The sequence below is a fragment of the Cupressus sempervirens genome, chromosome 3 (assembly GCF_028749045.1).
Source record: "Cupressus sempervirens isolate cs-2001-9-10 chromosome 3, ASM2874904v1, whole genome shotgun sequence".
NCBI lineage: Eukaryota > Viridiplantae > Streptophyta > Pinopsida > Cupressales > Cupressaceae > Cupressus > Cupressus sempervirens.
In genome coordinates this window covers 972,693,778-972,718,081 of record NC_143120.1, presented here as the reverse complement: position 1 = coordinate 972,718,081, position 24,304 = coordinate 972,693,778, and the positions used below count along the sequence as shown (strand labels likewise).

The window sequence follows — 24,304 nt, the reverse complement described above, 5'->3', positions numbered from 1 at the left end:
TTTAATTAAGACAAGGGGATTTAATGGCATAAAAATAAATAAATTAATAAATTAATTAATAAATGATGATGTCATCAGGGACTTTTTCAAAAAATAAAAATACTTTATTTTTTAACGGATTTTAGGTGTCTACATTTTGCCCCTCTTTGATGTGATGCCGCAAGTGGCATGGCATCAAAGATAAAAAAATAAGATGCCCAAGGCTAGAGTAGAAGAGGAGAGAATGGACTGCAAGATGCCCCCTCAAGAAGGCGGCAAGAAAAGAAAGCGAGGCTTGACAGCTTCTTGAAAAAATCAAGAATCCAGGATGAGTAGGGAGGCTCAGATTGGCAAAGAGAAGGGGTTGAATTAGCTCAAACTCTCACTATGAGAGAATGATGAAGGGAGGTAAGAGGCACAAGAGGAAGTAAGCTTAAGACTTCAGGGATTGAAGAGGATGAAGGAGCAGAGCGCTATAAAAAGGAATCCAGGATAGGGAGATGGATGATGGGATGATAAAGCTGATGCAATAGGATTTCAAAGAGTCAAATTGGCGGAAGATGGGTTTCGGAGATCCCTAGGACTAGGATTGTGGATCTCGAAAGATGAGGCTTGGTGGATTGATTGGATTGGTGGATCCCTAAGACTAGGATTGTGGATCCCTAAAGCTAAGAGTGATGATTGATTCAAAGAGATACTGATGCATAAGCTGGGGTAGGAGAGACAGATGTTGGATATGGATGGGGGATAATTGAGATGAAGGGAATCCATTGAAGCTTGTTGAGCAGGGGGATACTTCAAAGAGAAGTACCACCATGTAGTTGAGCACTAGATTTGCTATAGGACTGTTGGTTAATTGCCAAGGTTACCAAGAACATCAAGGCCTTTTCACCAACTGTCCAAAGGACTGATGGACTGACTCAAAAAAAACACGCAAGGATTGCCCCAGCATCACACATGAATCTCGGAAGAATCAGAGAGGAACCGACACTGGGTAACCCACAAGTAGAAAAGAAAAACAAACAAAAGACTTGATCAAGACCTTACACCCAGATTGCCCCATTCGCAGCATACCATGATATGGAAGATCATGGCAACTTTGAGGAGGGAACAAAAAGATTGTTTGGAAAAGATATTTCAAGACCTAAAAGGGAAGATTTCAAATCAAAAGAAAGCGAAAATCCAAAAGAGAACCGTTTGCCAACGAGATGGGTAGGATGAGGTACTAACGAACCAAGATCAGACATGAGGAAAGCTATATCCTGCAAGGTTCTATCGGAGAGCACCTAAGCTGATGGATCTGGATGAGTGATGCATCTGGAAAGCTGAACTAAGAAGGATAACACTTTGGTGACAGGAGATCTAGCTAAAGGATGAATTGGAATAGCTAACCAAGGGTTGTGCGATGTGTGCAAGATGTTGATCAAGGAGGAACTAATACGAAAGTTGGATAGATACAATGGTACTAAGCTAGAGAGGATGTACAAGCTGACATACCAAGATATGTTACAAATGTACAAGGTTGTTCATGTTTTGGGTTTGTGAGAGGGAAATGTTTGTGAAGGGTGGGATGTCTGTAATAGTTGATAGGCGAATAGGTGGATGGTTTGTGAAAAGCATAAGTAAAAATGGGGTTTTTTGTGTGCATGTGATAGGATACAAGATTATTTACAAGCTAGAATATGGTACAAGCTTTGGACAAGATTTGGATATACAAGGTATGGTACAAGATTTAAAAGGTATAATACAAGCTTTGGTACAAGAGTTACAAGCTAAGGTACAAGATTTACAAGCTGTACAGGAGTTTCGGATGATAAGATGCGCGGGATGGCTCAAGTTGGTGCAAGATGCAGAAGTTAAGGATGAGGTGATAGCAGAAGATATGGATTTGGCAGGATGCATCCAATGATGATGATAGATGTGCGACCAAGGATGGGGACAATGCTAAGGTTGGTGGTAGTTGAGCTAATAGATGGCGCTAGAGTGAATGGCTAATGAGAGGATGATATTGGATTTGCATGAGGATAGCCTAGAGCGAGATACCAATGACAAGGGAGGATGGACAAGACAAGATCTCCAAAGAATACAGTGCCCCCAGTCAGAAGATGACATGCAGAAGGAGGTCTTACAATGGATGAGATAGGATTGAAGCTAGCATGGAAAAGCTGAAGGCGCTAGGGAAACGGATGATAGCATGGATGATGGGGTGAGGTTGTAGAAGATAGGTGGATAGTGATAGATAAAAGCTAGAGGATGAAAGATAGGTGGATAAATGGGAAGATGGAGTTGGATGGCAAGATGTGACCAAAAGCATGACGATGATAGGCTAAGCTAGGGATGGCTGGATTACACATGATGCTTGTTTGCCAAGTTTTTGTCATGGTACTTGTCCAAGGTGCTTGAATTGCCAAGTTTTCACCAGTGGATGCTTATTTCTCTTTACTATTTTTTTGTATTTTTCAAAAGCTAGGTATACCAAGGATCTTCAAGCATAAAACCTCTTGAGATGAATGATGTTAGTAGGATCATTCAAGAGTTGTCCTTCTGGTGTAGATAGCTGATAGGCTCCGAAGCCAAAGGAGGCAGTGACAACATAAGGACCAAGCCAGGTAGGTTCAAACTTGCCTTTCTTTTCTCAATCGGCTTGGACTTTCATATTTTCTTTAAGGACCATGTCGCCCAACTGAAAGTGTCGTGGGAGCACATTCTTGTTGAAATTCCTTTTGAGACGAGTTTGATAGACTGTGAGATGATCATAGGCTTGTTGTCTCTTCTTGTCTAAGAGATCTAGCTGGGTGAGCTGGGCTACTCTGTATTCTTCATCTGATATTTGCCCTTGCAAAGATATGCGCAAGGAGAAAAGTTCAACCTCTATGGATAGTACTGCTTCGGCACCATAGACTAGGGAGTATGGAGTTGTTCCTGTGGATGTATGGAAGGAGGTTTGATAGGCCCATAGGGCTGGATTTATTTGTAGGTGCCAATCGTAGCCGAAATCATTGACAACTTTCTTTAGGATTTTGAGGAGGGTTTTGTTAGTTGCCTCTGCCTAGTCGTTACCTTGTGGGAAATATGGACTAGAAAAGCGGTGATAGATGTGGAGCAAAGTGCATAATTATTCCACGTTGAGATTTTCAAAGTTACCTCCGTGGTCGGTGAAGATGGTGGATGGGATGCCAAAGCGGCAAACAATGTGGTACAAGATGAACTTGGAGACCTGAACTCCTATAACTGAGACTAGGGGGACTGCTTCCACCCATATAGTGAAATAGTCTGTAGTTGTTATTATCCACTTATGTCCATCTGATGAGAGAGGTGTGATAGTTCCAACTAGATCAAGGCCCCAACAAGCGAAAGGCCAAGGTGATGCAATAGGCTGTAGATCTTATGCTAGAGCGTACACAAGATTTGCGTTCTACTGACATGGGAGACACTTTCTGACAAAGTCACAGGAGTCTTCTTCAATGGTAGGCCAATAGTAGCCTGCTCTAAGGATTTGTCATGCTAGGACAATACCACTTGTGTGGGCACTGCAAAGTTTAGAATGTACTTCTTTTAACGCCATCGCGGCCTCATTTTCATCTAAACATCGAGAGAGAGTATCGTGATAACCCCGACGATATAGGGTATTGGCTATGATAACATAGCGGGATGATTTTTGGATGAGGTTCTGGCGTTGGGTACGTGTGAGGTGAGGGGATATGATACCATCGTTAAGGTAAGTGTAAATCTCATGGTACCAAGGGGATTGGGGACCAACGAAGATGCAAACAAGGTTTGAATCCTCATTCGCATAGGCAGGTGTGAGGAGCTGCTCGACTAAAAACTCATACTATGTAGCTACTTGGGGAATTTCCAAGAGCGAGCCGATAGTAGCCATAGTGTCTGCTGCTTTGTTCTATATTCGAAGCACTTGTGTAAACTGAAGCTTTGTAAAATGCTGGGTTAGTTGATCAACTAGCGCTTTGTAGGGTAATAGCTTTTCATCTTTGGTTTGATATTCATTTAGGGCTTGCTTGATGATAAGCTGAGAATCGCCAAAGATTTGTAACTTAGTGATGTTCCATTCTGCAGCTATCTTTAATCCTGCTATGAGAGCCTCATATTTAGCTATATTGTTGGTGCTAGGGAATTGTAGCTTGAAGGCTTTTGGAATGTAATCTCCTTGAGGTGTGACCAACAATATTCCTGCCCCTGATCCATGAGATGTGTGTGAGCCATCAAAATAAAATTTCCATGGGGGTTGTTCTTCAATTAGACAAATATGTTCATCTAGAAATTCTGTGATCAAAGGATATGCATCTATTAGAGGTGCATCAGCTAGGTGATCTGCTATAGCTTGCCCTTTGATTGCCTTTTTATCCACATACTGGATGTTAAATTCGCTAAGGAGCATAACCCATTTGGCCAAACAACCTATAAGTGTTGTTCTACAGAGCATATACTTGAGAGGGTCAATCTTGGAGACTAGTTGGATGGTATGACATAGCATGTAATGGCGAAGCTTTTGAGTTGAAAAATACAACTGCCAAACAAGCTTTTTCCATAGGAGTGTAATTGAGTTCATAACCAACTAGGGTTCTATTGATGTAGTAGATGGCTCTTTCTCTGCCGTAGTCATCAAGCTGTGCTAGAAGTGACCCTAGAGCAGTAGGCGTTGCTGATATGTACAAGATCAAGGGACGACTAGGAACTAGTGGAACCAAGATAGGGGGATTGGTGAGATACTTTTTAAGATGATCGAAGTTGCTTTGACATAAAGGATCCCACTTGAAGTTTTCATCCTTCTTTAGTAAATGTGTAAATGGCGTACACTTATCTGCAAGCTGGGAGATGAAGCACCGAACGGATTGAAGCTTTCCATGAAGAGAGCGAAGCTGTCGCAGTGTCTAGGGAGGAGGCATGTCTAAGATGGCCTTGACCTTCTTGCTGTCGATCTCTATACCTCATTTAGAAACTATAACACCTAGAAGCTTGCCCGATGTGACCCCAAAGACACATTTCTTGGGATTTAGCATGAGATGATATTTGGCTAACCTATCAAAGACTTTCTCCAGGTCAGTAAGATGATCCATGAAGGTGTGAGATTTAACCAAGATATCATCCACATAATCCTCCAAAATGCTATGGATGAGATCATGAAAAATGGCTGTCATAGCTCTTTGATAGGTAGCCCCAGCATTCTTTAGGCCAAAAGGCATCATGTTGTAACAAAAGGTTCCCCAAGGGGTAGTGAATGTTGTCTTATGCTAATCCTCTTCTGCAGTCTTGATTTGATTATACCCAGAAAATCCATCCATGAGGGACAAAATTTCATGTCCAGCTGTAAGATCTACAATCATATCTATGTTGGGCAAGGAAAAATCATCTTTTGGACAAGCTTTGTTAAGATCTCTAAAATTAGTGCAGATTCTGATGTCACCGGAAGGTTTAGTGACGGGGACCATGTTGGAGATCCATTGTGAGTAGTCGATAGGTCAGATAACCTTAGCAGCTAACATTCATTCTAATTCAGCTTTGACCAGTAATGCCACCTTGGGGTGCATTTTTCTAAGCTTTTGTCTGACGGGTTTGATCTTTGGATCGACTGCAAGATGATCTACAAGCTTTGGATCAAGTCCTGGCATGTCCTGATATGACCATGCAAATCGGCCAATGTTCTCTCTTAAGACCTCAAAGAGGAGGTCAGCTTGGTCTTGTGATAGGGATGCAGCAATGTGAACAAGTCTGGGGATCTCTAAAGAACCGATGTTGACTTCTCTAGTATCCTCAATTAGAATAGAAGACACCTCTGGTCGATTATCTTGAGGAGGCAATGCTAAATCCTCGTGTTCTACTTGTGGCTTTGGATTTTCTTGCTGAGGGGTTCTCTTCGCTGCCTTAGCTAGTCTTAGATTCACCTTAGTTCCAGTTTTGGGTGTATCGGAACTAGGTTGGGGATTTTTTCCAAAATACCCCTTGGGATCTAGCTTATAGATATAGGCAAAATCTGGCTTTGTTTGCTTGTGAGGAGTTTCGGCTCCCATGAATCTCAGAAGCGCTTCCTCTGATGTGAACTCATCAATGTGTATGATGCTTGGTTGGTCCCAATCTATGAGTTGTGGATGGGCGAGTGGTAGGTCAATGAAATGGATGGATAGTTCTTGGGGAACAGAGTCTCCGAGGAAGATTTGGTCTGGGATATTGTCGTAGACTCTCTTTTCAACTTCCTTAGGAATGTCTTCGATTTCGACAAGGTCGCGATGAATGTTTGAAAAAGCGTGACCGTTTGTATTGGTGCCCCCAGTTGTGGGTATGCCAAAGCCAAGACCTGACTTTGATTCCCACTTGTGTGCATCGATAGGGCACTGCATGCCTCTTTCTTCTGGTCCTAGACCACCACCTTGATAGTTCCATTTGTCAGTGATGAGCTTATGTTCTTGGGGATACTTCTGGATGAAGTGATCAAAGCGTGCTTGATTTCTTGGAGGTGCATCCTTATGTAACCAATTGTTGATATCTGGAGTGAGCTCCTCATGAAGAGGGATTTTTGAGGATACAAAGGTTGTTGGGCCAAACTGTTTGTATCGACGAGGTGGAATCTCCTTAGCTTTGTGATATTTCGGTCATCCATGGGCATGTGGATCAAGTGGGAGTGCCTCGACAGCAAATGCGTCTGATAGACTATACTCTCCACAGCCTTTGTTATTGATCTTCACGGCAGAGAGGGTGGAGGTGAGGATGGTTTCTGGGTCATTACAAGTGTGGGATGAGTTGGTGATGGATGTGTCGATATCAATTCTAGGGCAATGGTTTGTATATTAAGCTTCAACCGCATTGCAGTAAGAAAAGGGTTCTGGATCGGCATGGATGGTTACCTCAGTGCCCTGATGTGGAAATTTGACGCACTGATGGTAAGTGGATGGAACGGCTTTCATGGCATGAATCCATGGGCGACTGAGGAGGATGTTGAATGGTAGGTTTAGATCAACAACATGGCAGATTGTTTCTTGGATGACTAGCCCAACCTTGATTGGCAGCAAAATAGTTCCCTCTATGGTTCTTTCTAAGTTTTCATAAGCTTTGATGGTGATAACTTCACTGATGATATCTGCCTCAGTATACCCAGCTTGTTTTATGAATTTTAGGGTGAAAATATTCAAGGCTGATCCATTATCTATCATTACTCTTTTTACGGCAAAATTGGATACCATGATGGCTATGCGAAGTGGAAGGGTGTGATCTGGCTCGACCATGGGTATGTCAGTGGGTTTGAATGATAGGGAACATGAGGAGGAAAGGTGTCCAACAAGATTACAAAAATCAATAGCGTTGATATTTGAAGGGACACGGGATTCTATGAGAGCATTTTCAAGGATGCTTTTGTACACAGGACTGGTGTGAAGAAGATCTAAAATGGAGATTTGGGCTGGCATGTTCCCAAGGTGTTCCAAGATATTGTACTCACTTTTTGATGGAGCTGATAGTGCTGGTGGACCTGCGATGTTAAATCGCGCTCTTATAGTGGTGATTGCACACTCATTGTTTGGGCCTTGGATATTGATAACATTGACAGAAGGCTCTTTTTCAAATATACAACCGATGAGGCTACCATAGTCTATATAGGATGAAGTGTGGTCATTGTTCTTCCCATGCTATTGGTTTGGCTGGCAGTTGTTGGTGTTGTTTTTGTTGGTTTGGATAGGTGATTTTCCAGGATTTTGGTTGTTGTGAGGAGGAAAAGCATTTTGATAGATCTGTAAGCCTGCATTGAGAGAGGTTTGGGCACCAACGGTGATTTCTTTCCGATCAATGAGGTCCTGCACATAATCTTTCAATTTCATGCATCTAAGGGTAGTGTGACCTTTTACCCTATGAAATTTGCAGTACTCATTATCTTTGTACCATGCAACTTTGGATTGACTTGGGTCGATTTGCTGGGTAGGAGGAAATTTGATGAGATTTTCCTTGACTAATTTCTCAAAAATGACATCCAATGGCTCACCAAGGGGTGTATAGTTTCTAGGTGCAGGTTGGAATCTGGGCTTTTGCCCTGCAGCTACATTGATGGCATTAGCTTGATTGCTAGACCCTTGGAAGTTGGGTCTTGGATTGTGGTTTTGATAGCTTTGGTTATTTTTCTGTTGGTAGTTGATAGCTTGTTGATTTTTTGGTTGATATGGTGGGTTGGACTGGTTTTGAGAAGGACCAACAATATTCACATGTCTGGTGTCAGTGACGCCATATGTTGCAATGTGCTTGTTTTTGTTCCAATACCTAGACTTGTCATTGGAATGTGATTGATTTTGGTTGGCCTCTTTGTAAATCTTGACCACACCATCTTTAATGAGTCCTTTCTCAAGGATCATTCCTTTCTTTTTGATATCTTTGTAAGTCTGCAAACAGTTCATGGTCATGTGGTGAGCCAAGCTAGGATGGGCATTATCAATAAACATTTTCACCAAATGGCGCTTTAACAAGGTGCAAGATATGTGGGTGGTAAGGGTTTGCCATCTTTGCAGATATTCGGGAAGGCTTTCTCTACCTTTTTGCTTAGTGTGGACAAGATCAACTACTGATAGCTTTGTTTCAACAAGATGGGCCTATTGGGCTACAAATGCCTCAGATAATTCAGCAAAATTTTTAATTGTGCCATAGGGGATTCTATAAAACCATTCAAGAGCTGGTCCGGCCAAGCTTTTGGGAAAGAGACGCAAGAGGAAGACGTCATCGTATGCCATTTCTTGGCAGTGCATGTAAAATTCTTTGATGTGTGACAAGGTCTCCTTTTCCTCTAAATTTGTCAAATTTGGGCGTCTCAAAGTGTTTGGGAAATGGTGTCATGGTAATGGCTCTGTCAAATGGGTAAGGACACACATTCTCAAATTTGAAGGTTTTTGGATCATTTCCCTCTTGGATGTTCTTCAAAGCTGTCTTCATGGCTTCCCATTCTGAATTAATGGGTGATGGCTGGGGTGCCCCTAATGTAGGAGTGCCCTAAGGTAGGTATGTGCTAGATGGGGCAATGGAATATGGATGGCTTTGAGGTATGGGCTGGTAGGGATTGTACATGGTTTGGGCAACTGAATGGTGGATGATGAGTTGCTGAGGTCGAGGTGGCATATATTCTTGCATGTGTTGTGAGGCTTGCTATTGATATTGGATTTGAGGTTGGGATTGAGGAACATAAGCTAGCTGTGGGATAAATGGATTGCTTTGTGGAGGTAAGGTATAAGATGGTTGTGAAGCTTGGGGAAAGGATCGGGGAGCTTGTGGAACTTGACTTTGGATTTGAGGAGTTTTACCAATATATGTGGGTTGTGCCCCCATCTGGGAAGGTATCTGCATGGAAAAAGAGGCCAAGTAATTAGTGGTTGGTGGTGGTGGATTTCCTCCTAGAAGTGGCATAGAAAAATAGTTGGTAATAGGAGGTAATGGATTAGTTGGTGGTGGAGGTGGTGGGAATTGAAAGCTTGGAAATGGAATTGATGGGGTTTGATAGCTTGGTGGCTGGATTTGAAAGCTTGGTAGAGTGGTGGTAGGAGCTTGGGTCACTTGAGAGCTTGGTAGAACATTGGTAGTAGCTTGTGGATTTGTGGCTGATGGCACTAAGCTCCAAGGACCTAGTGGAAATGATGGAATTGTGCTCTGAGCTGAGGTAAACAAGCTGGGGGTGATAAAAGGTTGATTACTTGACCCCATGGGTGACATCCCAGTTGTATATTGCTGAGGTTGGCCAAAGATACTAGCACTGATTTGGGAGATGGGTGGATTTGGAAGGCTGGGTTGGGGAGCAGCAGCAGCAATAGTGAAGGGAGTGAATGATGAGGTCTTTTGAGCGAAGGGGGTTTGGGATGGAGTGGTATGGACCAATGGTGGAGTGGTGGTGGCTGGATTGGCTTGCAGAAGGGAGATTTCAACTTGGGTGGAGGCTGGTATGTTTGGGTCTGTTGGATCATATGGGATGGGTTGAGGCTCTTCTTTTGGCACATATTGAGGATAATTTGAAACATAAGAGCCTATGGGTGGTGGGAGTTGTCCAAACAACGGGTGAGATGGCTCTGATAGGGGAGGAGGTCTTCCAAAGTCGAAGGCTCCAATGTTGTCCCTTCGAAAGTTAGCCATGATTGTTTCCTTGTTTTTGTCTATAATAGCGTTCACCGATACTGCATTTCCTGGTTGGTTCATGAAAGCTTCAATGTCAGTAGATGATGGTATAGTGTTCTCTGGGCTGAAGGATGGTTGACTGCTCAAGGGCCCGATGTTGTTTGATCCAAATGATAGGGCTCCATTGTTTCCTTCTTCTTGGCTAAGCGAGTGATAGGTGGCATGAAAATGTAGAATGTTTCCTAGGGATGAGATGCAACAATGCTGATGGATGCAAAAGGGGAAGGCTTTTCTATGCAAATAATTTCCTAGGTTGAGGCAAAGCTATATGACAAAACCTAAGGAGGATTGGGTTGGGGATTCTAACTTCAAAGATATGTTGTCAAAGTATGAAAGGTCTGCTTTCCTATGTGCAAGCTTGGTGGTGATTGTGTCCCACCGGGCGTGCCAAAATGTATACACTAATATGTTAGCAAGAAACACTAATCTATTTAAAGAAACAAAGCATCAACTAACAACACTAATATAACATATATGAGAGACTAAGACAAGCTCTCAATTGAGAATATGAACCATTAAGAGGTTCTCTCAATGAGACCTTTCTTGTTTTAGGGATGAGTCTATTATGTGGATGTGGGATGTTTGCTCAAGATACTCAAACTATGCTTCAATGGAGATGGGAAATGGCAAATTGGTAGCTTTGTGAGCTCTCAATTTGGCATTATAAGGGTATGGTTAAGGGCTTTGACTTCTCAAACTAGCATTATAACTTTAACTCAAGGATTGTGATGATATGGCTTGGGAGGGGATCCAATTTATAGGCAAGAGGCTTGAGAGATGGAGGGTTAAGATGGAAGGAAAGGAAAAAGCTTATGGAGGGCTTAGATTGCATGAGAGGAGAGCACATGGATTGTGCTTCTTTACAACCAATCAAGGAGTGACACATGTCACGGGGTGAGTGGATGGAGGAAAGGGCAAGGATGAGTCAACAAAGGAGGCTCAAGGGATAATATCTTCATAAAGACCCTTCTTAATGGCTTGTAAGAGCAATAAAGGGGCTTGTAAGAGTCTTTATGGCCTTGTAAGAGCATTGAAGGCTTAGTGGTTGGGATATTTTGGAGGGAGTTGAGATTGTTGACTTTGCTTGGTTTAGGAAAGTCTTAAGCTTGCTTAGGGAATGTGACAAGGTTAGGGGGGGATTAGAGGTGATTTAGGATTAGACTAAGCTTGTTAGAGATATGCAAGTGGATGGCATTCAATGAGGGTGGGTGAGTTAGTAGCTAAGCTTGGCTAGTATGGGTGGATGGGGTGGATTAGGCTAAAAAGGGGGTTTAGGGATAGGCTTAGGATGAGGATAAATAAAGTTTATTTATCTCATAGGTTTGGGTTGAGGAGATATTTATTAAAAAATAATTAATAAATATGAGGATTAATATTTAACCTTAGTTAAATATTTTGAGTTGGGATTAAGGGTAGAAAATGATGGGATTAGCCTTTAATCGAAATTAAAGAAGGATTAGGAGATTTTGGAAGAGGTTAGTCATCTTAAGGAAATTGGCCAAGTTTTGGGCAAAAAATAAATTAAATATTTATTTTGGGATTTTTGGTCAATTTATTAATTAAATAATTAATAAATAAAGAAATAATATTTAAATAAAATTTAAACATTTTTGGAAGAGATTCCTTAATTAAATATTTTTAATTAAGACAAGGGGATTTAATGGCATAAAAATAAATTAATTAATTAATTAATAAATGATGATGTCATCAGGGACTTTTTTAGAAAATAAAAATACTTTATTTTCTAAGGGATTTTAGGTGTCTACAAGGGCTAGTTCATCATTGGCTAGCTCATCACACGTTTGTGTGTCTCACATTTGCATTACATGCAAGCATATTTTCTTGGGTCCCATAGATAATCTTCCTAAGTATCATTTTGTATTAGACGAGAATACACCAGACACACGCATAGAGGCTACAGACCCTAATATGAGAGAGGAGGGGAATGTAGAGGCATGGACTCCTTCGATGTCGATACGTGTATACATTATTTTTTATGACATATGCGATTTAAAGTGAATTTTTATAATAGAGTAATTTTAATTTTTAAGCCATACTGACTTATACATGTATGTGTTCTTCATTCATGTTTAGTTGATGATCGAGGAAGAGCTCAAACAAAATGATGATGCCATGCTCTCAGCCATTTCATTTGGCCTTGAGACATCTACGGTACATTATGTTGTGTTTGCATTATTTTTTCTATTTGATATTGTAGCATATATGGTTGCTAATCTTTATTTTATCTTGCAGGTACCACGAGTCCCAGGGGGACAAAGTGTAGGGGATGAGCCAGCACGCATTGACAAAGGAAATGTAATTAGGTGCTTTCTATTTGATTAAATATCAATGCATTCTTGTAAAATTTTTTTGGTAATGCAATTTAATTACATTATGTATTGTATATAGGGCCTGGCTACTGGCGATGAGCTTGTACAGATTCTGCGTCGTAGACGATCAGGCATTTCCATTCACACTAAGAGCCCCATTGTATGTATAAGTATCATTTTTTAATATTTTCTTTATCTTCATAAATAAATTCAAAACTAATTTCTGTGATATTAACAACTACTATTTTGTATCTCATAGGATACTCCTAGTGCACATGAGGTCCGATGAGAGAGTTATGTAGATTTGATGATGCAGCCACTCTATCATGAGGAGAAGCCTACAATAGTAAGTTGTAGTTTGAATTCATGATTAAATATGTTATAAATTTAGCATGATATGAATTATAATGTTATAGTTTAAGTTGTAGATTCATCTTACAAATGTATTTGAACATACACAGCCCACAATCAACGGGGTAGAAGTATTGTTCAATTTATCGTGGATCATGTGTAGTGTTCATGTTTATGGAATATCATTAATTTTGATTATGTTTGTTATATTCGATTCAAATGCAATAATTTTTTAATAACATTTTAACAACCTTTATTATCAAATTTGGATGCAATGTTTAATTTAAAGTGCTATCATGACATAAACACACTTGTTAACCTCCTACACAAGGTTCAAATAACCTCAAATCTGATTTTAAACTCCACCTTTAACCTTGAAACTAACTCTTGGCTTCAAAACTAATCTCAACATAGTTAAGGAATCCACTCCTCAACCATGGATTCTATTCCCAACCATGAAGTCATTCCTAGATTCATAATCTTTGATAACTAGCACTTCACTTTGTTACTATCCTCATACTAAAACTTTTCAATTTCAACATAACCTCAAAATATCTCAACTTAAGAGACTTGATTGGACAGTTCGTCGATAGCCCTCACGAGCTCTGAGTTATTTTAGGCCTCAACATCACCGTCCTGTAGCATTCAACGCTTCATCGATAGCCCTCACGAGCTCCAAGTTATGACCCTCGAAAGGTCGACCTCGAAACACACTTAGAGAACCTTGGACACATTCCATGACTAAAACATGAAAACTAATGTCTCGTGTCTAAAAGACAAAGATTAATAAGTATGAATCTAATCCTTAAGTAGTCTAGTCAATTCAATATTATATTATAGATCTCTTTAGATGGGTGTATAGATCTCTTTAGGTGGGTTTCTTGGAGGGTGTCCTCATGTTGGAGTGCTTGAGATAGGTTTTTTTTGGTCAATCATCTTGCATGGTGGAGATCTCCACTCTAAAGGGTGGGAAGTGTTCTAAACAGTAAAAATCTTATAGAAAGTTTATAAAAATTGGAAAACCACCTCTCTATGAAATTAATATATCATAATGATGTAAAAGAGACAATCATGGAAAAAAATAAATTGATCTTTTCTTTTCAAGTACTAAATTATATCATGTAATTTAGATCACTCATCATAAATAAAAATAGAATAATTGAAATCTTTTGCATGTATTTGGATGTGTATGTGTTATTTTGAATAACTTGTCTTTTTCATTATTACAAAAACCATGATATACAAAAAAAACTTCACATTTTACATCATAATACATCATAAATCTTAGGAATTCTCCCCAACACCCCGCGCCCCCCCCCCCCCCCCCCCCCCCCCCACTCTTCATAATGTACCTACATTCCAATATCACTGAATCATTTTGAAGAAAATAACATAACAAGTAAATATACTTAGTCAAGTGTTCTAGTAGGGTCCTCTCTCTATTTTAGGCTCTCCAATAGGGCTTCATGATCAACATTAGTAATAGTAAAAATTTCTTTTACTTTTGGTCTTCCTTGATGCTTCAACAACTTTACATTTGTTGCTATAATAAGATGCAAATATATGAGAATTATTTTGTGCTTCTGATAGTCTTCGAATGCAAGAATTTTGTTCCTTCTAAGCATGTATATCTGACACCATGTTCCAGCAACAACCACTGAACCAGTAGAATATGTGAATCCATCATCATCTTTGATTGGTTGTGCAAGTTTTTATTTACCTCTTACACAATGTGCTAACCAATAATCAGATTTCTCATCATTCCCCTATGGTGCAACCAATGCAAAGACATCTCCTAGCTGAAGTAGATCTAACAGATGGTTATGATCAAGTGAACTTTCCATGTCATCATTTTTTATAGAGGGTATGATAGAAAATGGAGTAAGCTAATGTGGAGCCCATGTGTCCACCCACTCACTCGACTCACAGTGATCCCAATCAAACTTAAAACAACTAGGACAAAAGCAAGCTAGCTGTCGTGTCCAAATGGTCCATGTACTAGAATCAAAGCTTTGGAATGAATACATTTATGATGAGTCTCTCACTGTAGCACAATCTAATCTATCACCTATGGACCCTTCCTCAACCAACCAAAAGAACCTACGTACCAATGAATTAAGAGTCCCCCCCTGTGATAATGCTAAACTACACCAATCAACAATACCACGAGCATCAAGAAGCTCTGCAGCTGAAATCTTCAGTTGCTCCTTAACTAGAGCTCTCTTCACACATGCCCCTACTCCTTCATGTTCCCCTTTTCCATGGCCATACTAAAAAAAACTCCAAATATGAAGCACCCCCCTCTCTACGTGCATCCTACACAACCAATAAAACATGCGAGCATTCCTAAATTGACCTGTATAGTTATCTAACCAAATGATATTTCTATCCATAGTAATTGCATGCTTATGTAAGAAATCAAAATAATTCTTGAAACAATGTTGCACAAACTCGTGAGAGTGAGATCTATCATCACTCATATAAAAATGATACTCTCTAATAATCTTTCGATTATCTTCCACACTATCAAGGGCATGTCTATATGTTATGTGAACAAAAATAGCAATTTGAATAGAGTTGTAATACTGAGATTGTGTCTCATTTTAAGGTTGCAATGTGTAGTTCTCAACAAAATTAACAACTGATATAATAGTGCCTATGGGAAAAGTCTCCTTACACATTCTAAATTGTTGATCCAACCACTAAGACCTATGAATATGTCTTGCATACTTGTAGAAAAGAGTTGCCTTGAAATCTGAAATAAAACTAGCCATACTGATATCTTTTCCAACCAATTCACATCTAGAGCTCTCACCCCCACTCTTCAATGTGTATTTCACCGTTTCATATACCTTTTTTTTCACTATTGTCTTTCCAAAATCTTGTTCGCACCCCTCATGGAAACATGTGTCAAACTTGGATAAGCCACCACATTCTGAACACTTCTCATTTAAGCAAGCATTTCTATAAAAGAAACAACCATCAACTCTATGACATAAAAGTTGATCTAGCAAGTCTCTTGATGATTTTGGAAGCCCACTACACCACAATCCTCCAACATTTCTTTACAATGCAAAGTAGAACGGATGGAGCGTAATAGTTCATGGTGCATAGAAAACTCAACATGATATTTGCAACAACATGTATTTCGAATTTTGAGTGGCACACAATAAAATGGCTTCAAAGATTCAAAAGCCCTTTGTGATATATGAAGACTTGGATGACTCTCTCTAAATTGTCTAAACAACATAGTTTGACTTACCTCCAAATAGTGTTTAGGATGTGGCGTGCGGTCTCTGATGCCAATTCTAAACTTTAACACGTCTTTAGCATTGGGTGATACTCATGAGCTAGAGTGCCAAAATTGTGTAATTTCTTCCTTCACATCATCGGATAACTTCTTAACAAAATGTGGAAGTCTCCCACCAAATGACCATGTTTCATTTTGAAGAGCATCATCAATTTTCTCTCATCGACTAAGTGCTCTTCTCAAAGTAGTACAATTTAGATTCAAATCAATACAAGTTTGTCTCATATATCTACCCTTTCTCAAATGATGACTTACCAAAGAGGTTGTAATAACCCTTCGAGTAGCTATGTTATCCTTCTCCCTGTTATTTTTTCCAAGGCTATTGAGAGCACTAAAAAGATTCTTCACAATAATGGCATTTCTTTCCAACTTTTTATTGACATGAATCTTCAATTTGGAAAGCATAGGTCTCATCTTTTGCATCTTTAATAAGTGCATGAAAAGCTGACATTGCTCCACCACTATCTTGTTGCTGAAAAACATCTTATATAGTCTCGAAGCTCATAACCGAATGGTTCTTTCTGATTTTTTCCCTTCCAAACTGGTAATAATCATTTCATCAATTTTAATTATCCATTTTGGTGTTATAGAACCTTCATGTCGATTATAATTAGGAGATATGTAAGGTTCTTGTGCATTAGGTTTCTCTGGATTGTCATGTTCGGCATGGTCAATTATGCAATTTACATTATGACCCGGTAGCATTTCGTCCTCAAAATTTTCATTCTCTAAATTTTTAATTCTGGCATTATCGTTTTCAATTGGTACATTTTCATTCCCCAACTGCACATATTCATTATCTGACTCTATGATTTCACCTTCAACTAATTCATCGTCAACTTAACTGACATTTAACATACTTTGTCTTTTCCTTCAGTATTACATTTTGTCCCTTTCGAGTCTGCAGTGACAAGGAACATTTGGAAAAATCATGCCAGTATATCAGATATCCGATATGAAATCAGATATCCAATATCCATCCAAAAAAACCTTGAAGGGAAAAATGAAATTGTGGGTTATGATATAATTTGAGTTTGTGAGTTATAAGTTATTTCAGTTATATGACTATGTAAAGATATAATATTATATAATATATTATGTTATTATTATTATAATCTATTAATATAATATATATTATTATATTATATTATTATTATTTTTACTATAGTTTTATTAAATATAATAACATAATATTATATATATATATATATATATATATATATATATATATATATATATATGTTATTAATATATATTATTATTATTATCATCTATAAATTATAATCTATAATATATTATTATTATTATGACCTATGTTATTAATATGTAATAATATATTATATTATTTTTATTATAATCTTTAAATATAATATATATTAATATATATGCACATATTAGAATCGTTCATATGGGTTGAAGGGGGTCATAGGTCATGACCCATTCAATGACGACATATGTCCTTAGGGGTCCTAGGACCCCTAGGGACATATTAGAAACATTCATATGGGTGGAAGGGGGTCATAGGGTGACCTATGACCCCCTTCCACCCATTCCATGATGACATAGGACCCCTAGGGACAGATTAGAATCGTCCATATGGGTCGAAGGGGGTCATAGGGTGACCTATGACCCCCTTCGACATTTCATGACGACATATGTCCCTAGGGGTCCTAAGACTCCTAGGGAGATATTAGAATCATTCATATGGGGTCGAAAGGGTTCATAGGGTGACCTATGACACCCTTCAACACATTCCATGACGACATATGTCCCTAGGGGTCCTAGGACCCCTAGGGACATATTAGAATCATTCATATGGGTTGATGGGGGTCATAGGGTGACCTATGACCCCTTTCGACCCATTCCATGACGATAATGTCCCTAGGGGTCCTAGGATGCCTAGGGACATATTTATTTTTTTCATATGGGTAGAAGGGGGTCATAGGTCACCTTATGACCCCCTTCGACACATTCCATGACGACATATATTCCTAGGGATCCTAGGACCCCTAAGGACATATTGAAATTGTTCATATGGGTTGAAAGGGGTCATAAGTTCGACCCATTCCATGACGACATATGTCCCTAGGGGTTCTAGGGTGACCTATGACCCCTTTCGACCCATTTCATAACGACATATGTCCCTAGGGGTCCTAGGATCCCTAGGAACATATTAGAATTGTTCATATGGGTCGAAGGGGGTCATATGACCCCCATCAACACATTCCATGACAACATATGTCATTAGGGATCCTAGGACCCCTAGGGACATATTAGAATCGTTCATATAAGTCGAAGGGGGTCACAGGGTGGTCTATGACCCCTTTCCACCCATTACATGATGACATATGTCCCTAGGGGTCCTAGGACCCCTAGGGACACGTTAGAATCGTTCATATGGGTTGAAGGAGCTCATAGGGTGACCTATGACCCCTTTCAACCCATTCTATGACAACATATCAGAATCATTCATATGGGTCGAAGGGGGTCATAGGGTGGCCTATGACCCCCTTCCACTCATTACATGATGACATATGACCTTAGGGGTCCTAGCACCCCTAGGGACATATTAGAATCATTCATATGGGTCGAAGGGGGTCATAGAGTGACCTATGACCCCCTTCCACCTATTACATTATGACATATATTATTAGAATCGTTAATATGGGTCAAAGGGGGTCATAGGGTGACCTATGACCCCCTTCGACACATTTCATGATGACATATGAATCATTCATATGGGTCAAAGGAGGTCATAGGATGACCTATGACACCCTTCGACACATTCCATGACGACATATGTTTTTAGGGGTCCTAGGACCCCTAGGGACATATTAGAATTGTTCATATGGATAGAAGAGAGTCAATTGGGTGACCTATGACACCTTTCGACCCATTCCATAATGACATATGTCCCTAGGGGTCCTAGGACCCCTAGGAACATATTAGAATCATTCATATAGGTCGAAGGGGGTCATAGGGTGACCTATGACCCCTTTCCACCCATTAGATGATGACATATGTCCCTAGGGGTCTTAAGACCCCTAGGGACATATTAGAATTGTTCATATGAGTCGAAGGGGGTCATAGGGTGACTTATGACCCCCTTCTACCAATTACATGACGAGAGATATTAGAATCATTCATATGGGTCGAAAGGGGTTATAGGGTGACTTATGACCCCCTTCGACACATTCCATGATGACGTATGTCCTTAGGGGTCCTAGGAACCCTAGGGACATATTAGAATTGTTCATATGGGTCAAAGGGGGTCATAGGATGACCTATGACGCCCTTCGACACATTCCATGATGACATATGTCATTTGGGGTCCTAGGACCCCTAGGGACATATTAGAATCGTTCATATGGGTAGAAGAGGGTCATAGGGTGACCTATGGCCCCTTTCGATCCATTCCATGATGACATATATCCCTAGGGGTCCTAGGACCCCAAGGGACATATTAGAATTGTTCATATGGGTCGAAGGGGGTCATAGGGTGACCTGACATATTAGAATTGTTCATATGGGTTGAAGGGGATCATAGGGTGACCTATGACCCCCTTTGACACATTCCATGATGACATATGTCCCTAAGGACCCTTAAGAACATATTAGAATCGTTCATATGGTTCAAAGGGGGTCATAGGTCTCTTCCACATGATGACATATGTCCCTAGGGGTCCTAGGACCCCTAGGGACATATTAGAATCATTCATATGTGTCGAAGAGCGTCATAGGGTGACCTATGACCCTTTTTGACCCATTACATGATGACATGTGTCCCTGCGGGTCCTAGGACCCCTAGGGACATATTAGAATCATTCATATGGGTCGATTGGGAGTCATAGGGTGACCTATGACCTCCTTCGACACATTCCATGATAACATATGCCCCTAAAGGTCCTAGGACCCCTAGGGACATATTATAATCTTTCATATGGGTCAAAGGGGGTCATAGGTCTTTTCAACCCATTCCATGATGACATATGTCCCTAGGGGTCCTAAGACCCGTAGGGACGTATTAGAATCATTCATATGGGTCGAAAGGGGTCATAGGTCGACACATTCCATGATGACATATGTCCCTAAGGGTCCTACGACCCTTAGGGACATATTAGAATTGTTCATATGAGTTGAAGGGTGTCATAGGGTGACCTATGACCCCTTTCAACCCATTCCACAATGACATATGTCCCTAGGGTTCCTAGGATCCCTAGAGACATATTAGAATTGTTCATATGGCTGTAAGGTGGTCATAGGGTGACCTATGACCCCCTTTGACACATCCCATGATGACATATGCCCCTAGGGATCCTATAACCCCTATGGACGTATTAGAATCATTCATATGGGTCGAAGGGGGTCATAGGGTGGCCTATGCCCCCCTTCCACCCATTACATGATGACATATGTCCCTAGGGGTTCTAGGACCCCTAAGGACATATTAGAATCATTCATATGAGTCAAAGGGGGTCATAGGTCACTCATTACATGATGACATATGTCCCTAGGAGTCCTAGGACCTCTAGAGACATATTAAAATCATTCATATGGGTCAAAGGGGGTCACAGTTTGACACATTCCATGATGACATATGTCCCTAGGGGTCCTAAGACCCCTAGGGATATATTAGAATCGTTTATATGGGTCGAAGTGGGTCATAGAGTGACCTATGACCCCCTTCCACCCATTACATGATGACATATGTCCCTAGGGACCCCTAGGGACTTATTAAAATCATTCATATGGGTCGAAGGGGATCATAGGGTGACCTATGACCCCGTTTGACCCATTACATGATGACATATGTCAGGACATATTAGAATCATTCATATGGGTCGATGGGAGTCATAAGGTGTCCTCTGATCCCCTTCGACACATTCCATGACGACATATGTCCCTAGGGGTCCTAGGACCCCTAAGGACATATTAGAGTCGTTCATATGGATCAAACGGGGTCATAGGTTTACCTATGACCCCATTTGACCCATTCCATGATGACATATGTCCCTAGGGGTCCTAGGACCGCTAGGGACATATTAGAATCATTCATATGCGTCGAAGGGGGTCATAGGATGACCTATCACCCCCTCCGACACATTTCATGATGACATATGTCCTTAGGGGTCCTAAGACTCCTAAGGACATATTAGAATTGTTCATATGGGTTGAAGGGGGTCATAGGGTGACGTATGACCCCTTTCGACCCATTCCACAATGACATATGTCCCTAGGGGTCCTAGGACCCTAAGGGACATATTCGAATTGTTCATATGGGTCAAAGAGGGTCATAGGGTGACCTATGATCTCCTTCCACCTATTACATTACGACATATGTCTATTTGAATTGTTCATATGGGTCGAAGGGGGTCATAGGTTGACATATGTCCCTAGGGGTCCTAGAACCCCTAGGGACATATTAGAATCATTCATATGGGTCGAAGGGAGTCATAGGGTGACTTATGACCCCTTTCGACCCATTACATGACGACATATGTCCCTAGGTGTCTTAGGACCCCTAAGGACATATTAGAACCATTCATATGGGTTGAAGAGGGTCAAAGAGATTTAATAATAAAAATAACCATATATATTATTATATATAATAATTTAGTCATATAATACTACTATATATATTTAATAATAATAATATATATCATATAATCACTATATTATATTTAGTTATAATAATTATTATTATATTTATAACTATATTATATTTAATAATAATAATCATACATATTACTATAATATAATAATATATAATAATAATATTAATATTAATGTCCACACTTTCCTGAAATAAATTTCCCTTTGAAACAGTCTAAAGTTTCCCTCTTAAATTTATTTCCTCTTAAATTTCTCTCCCTCCAAATTTAAAATTGAAAAAAAATCCCCCCTCTCAAATTTCCCTCCAAATTGGTGTGGAAAATTGCCGGGCCTAATCGGATATCTGATTTTAAATTAGATATCTAATTAGGCCTGGTATTTACCAAGCCTATTTGGTCAACCCAAAAAACGTGTTTGAGAAGGGTTTAAGTGACACTCAGAATTCAGGTAGCCATCTGACAATGTTATTTTGATCGAAATTGAATAAAACGAAAAGAGTTTTTTTATAGCACTCAAGATTCCATCGATATAATTGCTATCAAATTCTGAGTTCAATAAGTATTTATTAGTTAATTTTCAATGAAGATTATTGTAAAGTGTTGATTGACATACTGAATGAAAAATAGCTATAACTTTCAAACAATATAACATTTTTTAAATCCAAAAGTTGCGTCACATTCTATGCTTCGCCTATGATAAGAAAAATTTAAAATAAATTAAATTTGGTAAAATTTTCTATTAGTTAAGGTGGTCAGAGATGAGAGGTTTCTTTTTTTTTGAAAAAGTTTTAGTAGAAAATTCATATTTAATTATTTATTTGGAATAAAAATACCCAAAAATATGCGTCACATCTGGGCATGAGTCTAGTTTTTATATCTATAATTTTATTTTTAAAATATTATCATTTGATTTTGATTAAGGCGGTCAGACATACGCCTACTTTTTATTTTCGCCCTGAAATTTTCGTAGTACTGCATTAAAATCCAAACTTTTGACCTATCAATTATTTTTTTCTCTAGATGAGGCCTAGTAGTTTATAAACTACATTCAATTTCCTATAGATTATTTTTTTACAACTTTTTGATATAAAGTCCATAACCACTTTAAAATTATGTGTCAAGTTGGCATTACCCTGATTTGCTAATTTTTTCACTGCCACTTAAGGCCATAGTTTGGTACACCATGATCCTGCGCATACTCCTATACTCTTTCTCATGACCATCCTATTACTATATTTCCATCATTCTATATCTAGGCCCTTGATGTAGTAATCACTGAGACCCATCCCTACATTTAAACATTTGAAAGCTCTCTAGAGCATAAACAAATATAGGTTTTTCTTTTTTCATGTTCTATAAAGTTATAATGAAACAAATTATTTGAAAGAGTTTTGATTAATTTTTAAAGTATTCAAATCTTCGTTGTTGAAAGGAATTGCATGGAACATTCAATGTTGGAGTAGATAAAGACGCCTCCGAATAGCAATGGACTTGTAACAAGATTATCGAATTGAACATGTAGTGCTTGCAATCTTTATATAAGTGGACAGTCCATGTTGCACAGTTAATTTTGACAAGGGAAACTTAGTGTCCATCCTTATGTTAACTAAGCCAAAATGAATTTTGGTTACACTATATTCAGCTATGTGAATTATACGTACTATTAGAAGATTTTCCCACTTGGCCATTTCTGGTTTTAGGCCTCTATTAATATCCTTGTGCTCCCAATTTGTTTTGCGTGATATATGAAAAATATGTTTCATTACAAAGTTGATTGCATATTGTTTGATTTAAATCCTCCACAATTGTTTCTTGAAAATATTGTTTGAATCGAATTTAGTCTTTACATGCACCAGCCTCAAGAAATTCCCACCGAAGTAGTTTTCACCCCATGACTTTGCTATTCGATGCTTAAGATTTCATTATCATCTGCACGACCCAAATCAGGGTCCACGTAGTTAATGTAATTAGTAGCTCTAGGAAAGGTAACGATTCATGTATTCGTAAAACATTTGCATCCAATCCACAGACTCTGCATCTTCAGTATTATGTCACTAAGGGAGCCAATATAAGACTTCTCTCAGGCTTCTACTTCGTACTCTTCTACACTCCTTGCAGGCCTGATGCAGGAATAGGGCTCATTACATAATCAAACTTGTTCTTGAGATACCTCTTAGTTGCAAGATATCTATTGCAAAGATCCACAAAATAATCATTGGCCACGACTGTGTAAATGACATAGCCGATCCAGTTTGTTTTGTTACAATTGACAGTGACCATAACTATTTCTGGAAAGATCTCATTCACAAGCTTTATAATTTGAGGTAAGTGACCAAAATACATCCCCTTAGAGGTAAGGCTAACATGAGTCCCTCCAAAGAAATAGTTATACAGATCCTCTAGAGCAGAAGATGCAACAGTTTGCCATCAGTGGACAAGATCTGTCATGTTATCGCTCCCCATCCTGTTGAAGTTGAAGACAATGATTTTGGGAGGCACTTTGACAAGGCTTATCTACCACACCACAACCATGCCCCAGCTCCCTCCACTACCATCTTGGATGGCTGAGAACACAT

The 24,304-nt window shown here is 39.4% G+C and overlaps 1 protein-coding gene across 1 annotated transcript in view; it reads left to right on the top strand.

The window, feature by feature from the left end:
• Positions 1–23,877, top strand: part of LOC149569993 (cucumisin-like) — a 33,848-nt gene extending 9,971 nt beyond the window's left edge. The window contains exons 12-14 of the mRNA XM_089817064.1: positions 12,379–12,441; positions 12,535–12,586; positions 23,645–23,877. Coding sequence (XP_089673190.1) covers positions 12,379–12,441; positions 12,535–12,586; positions 23,645–23,877 — 348 coding nt within the window. The remainder of the gene's footprint in view (positions 1–12,378; positions 12,442–12,534; positions 12,587–23,644) is intronic.
• The last annotated feature ends 427 nt before the right edge of the window (positions 23,878–24,304 follow it).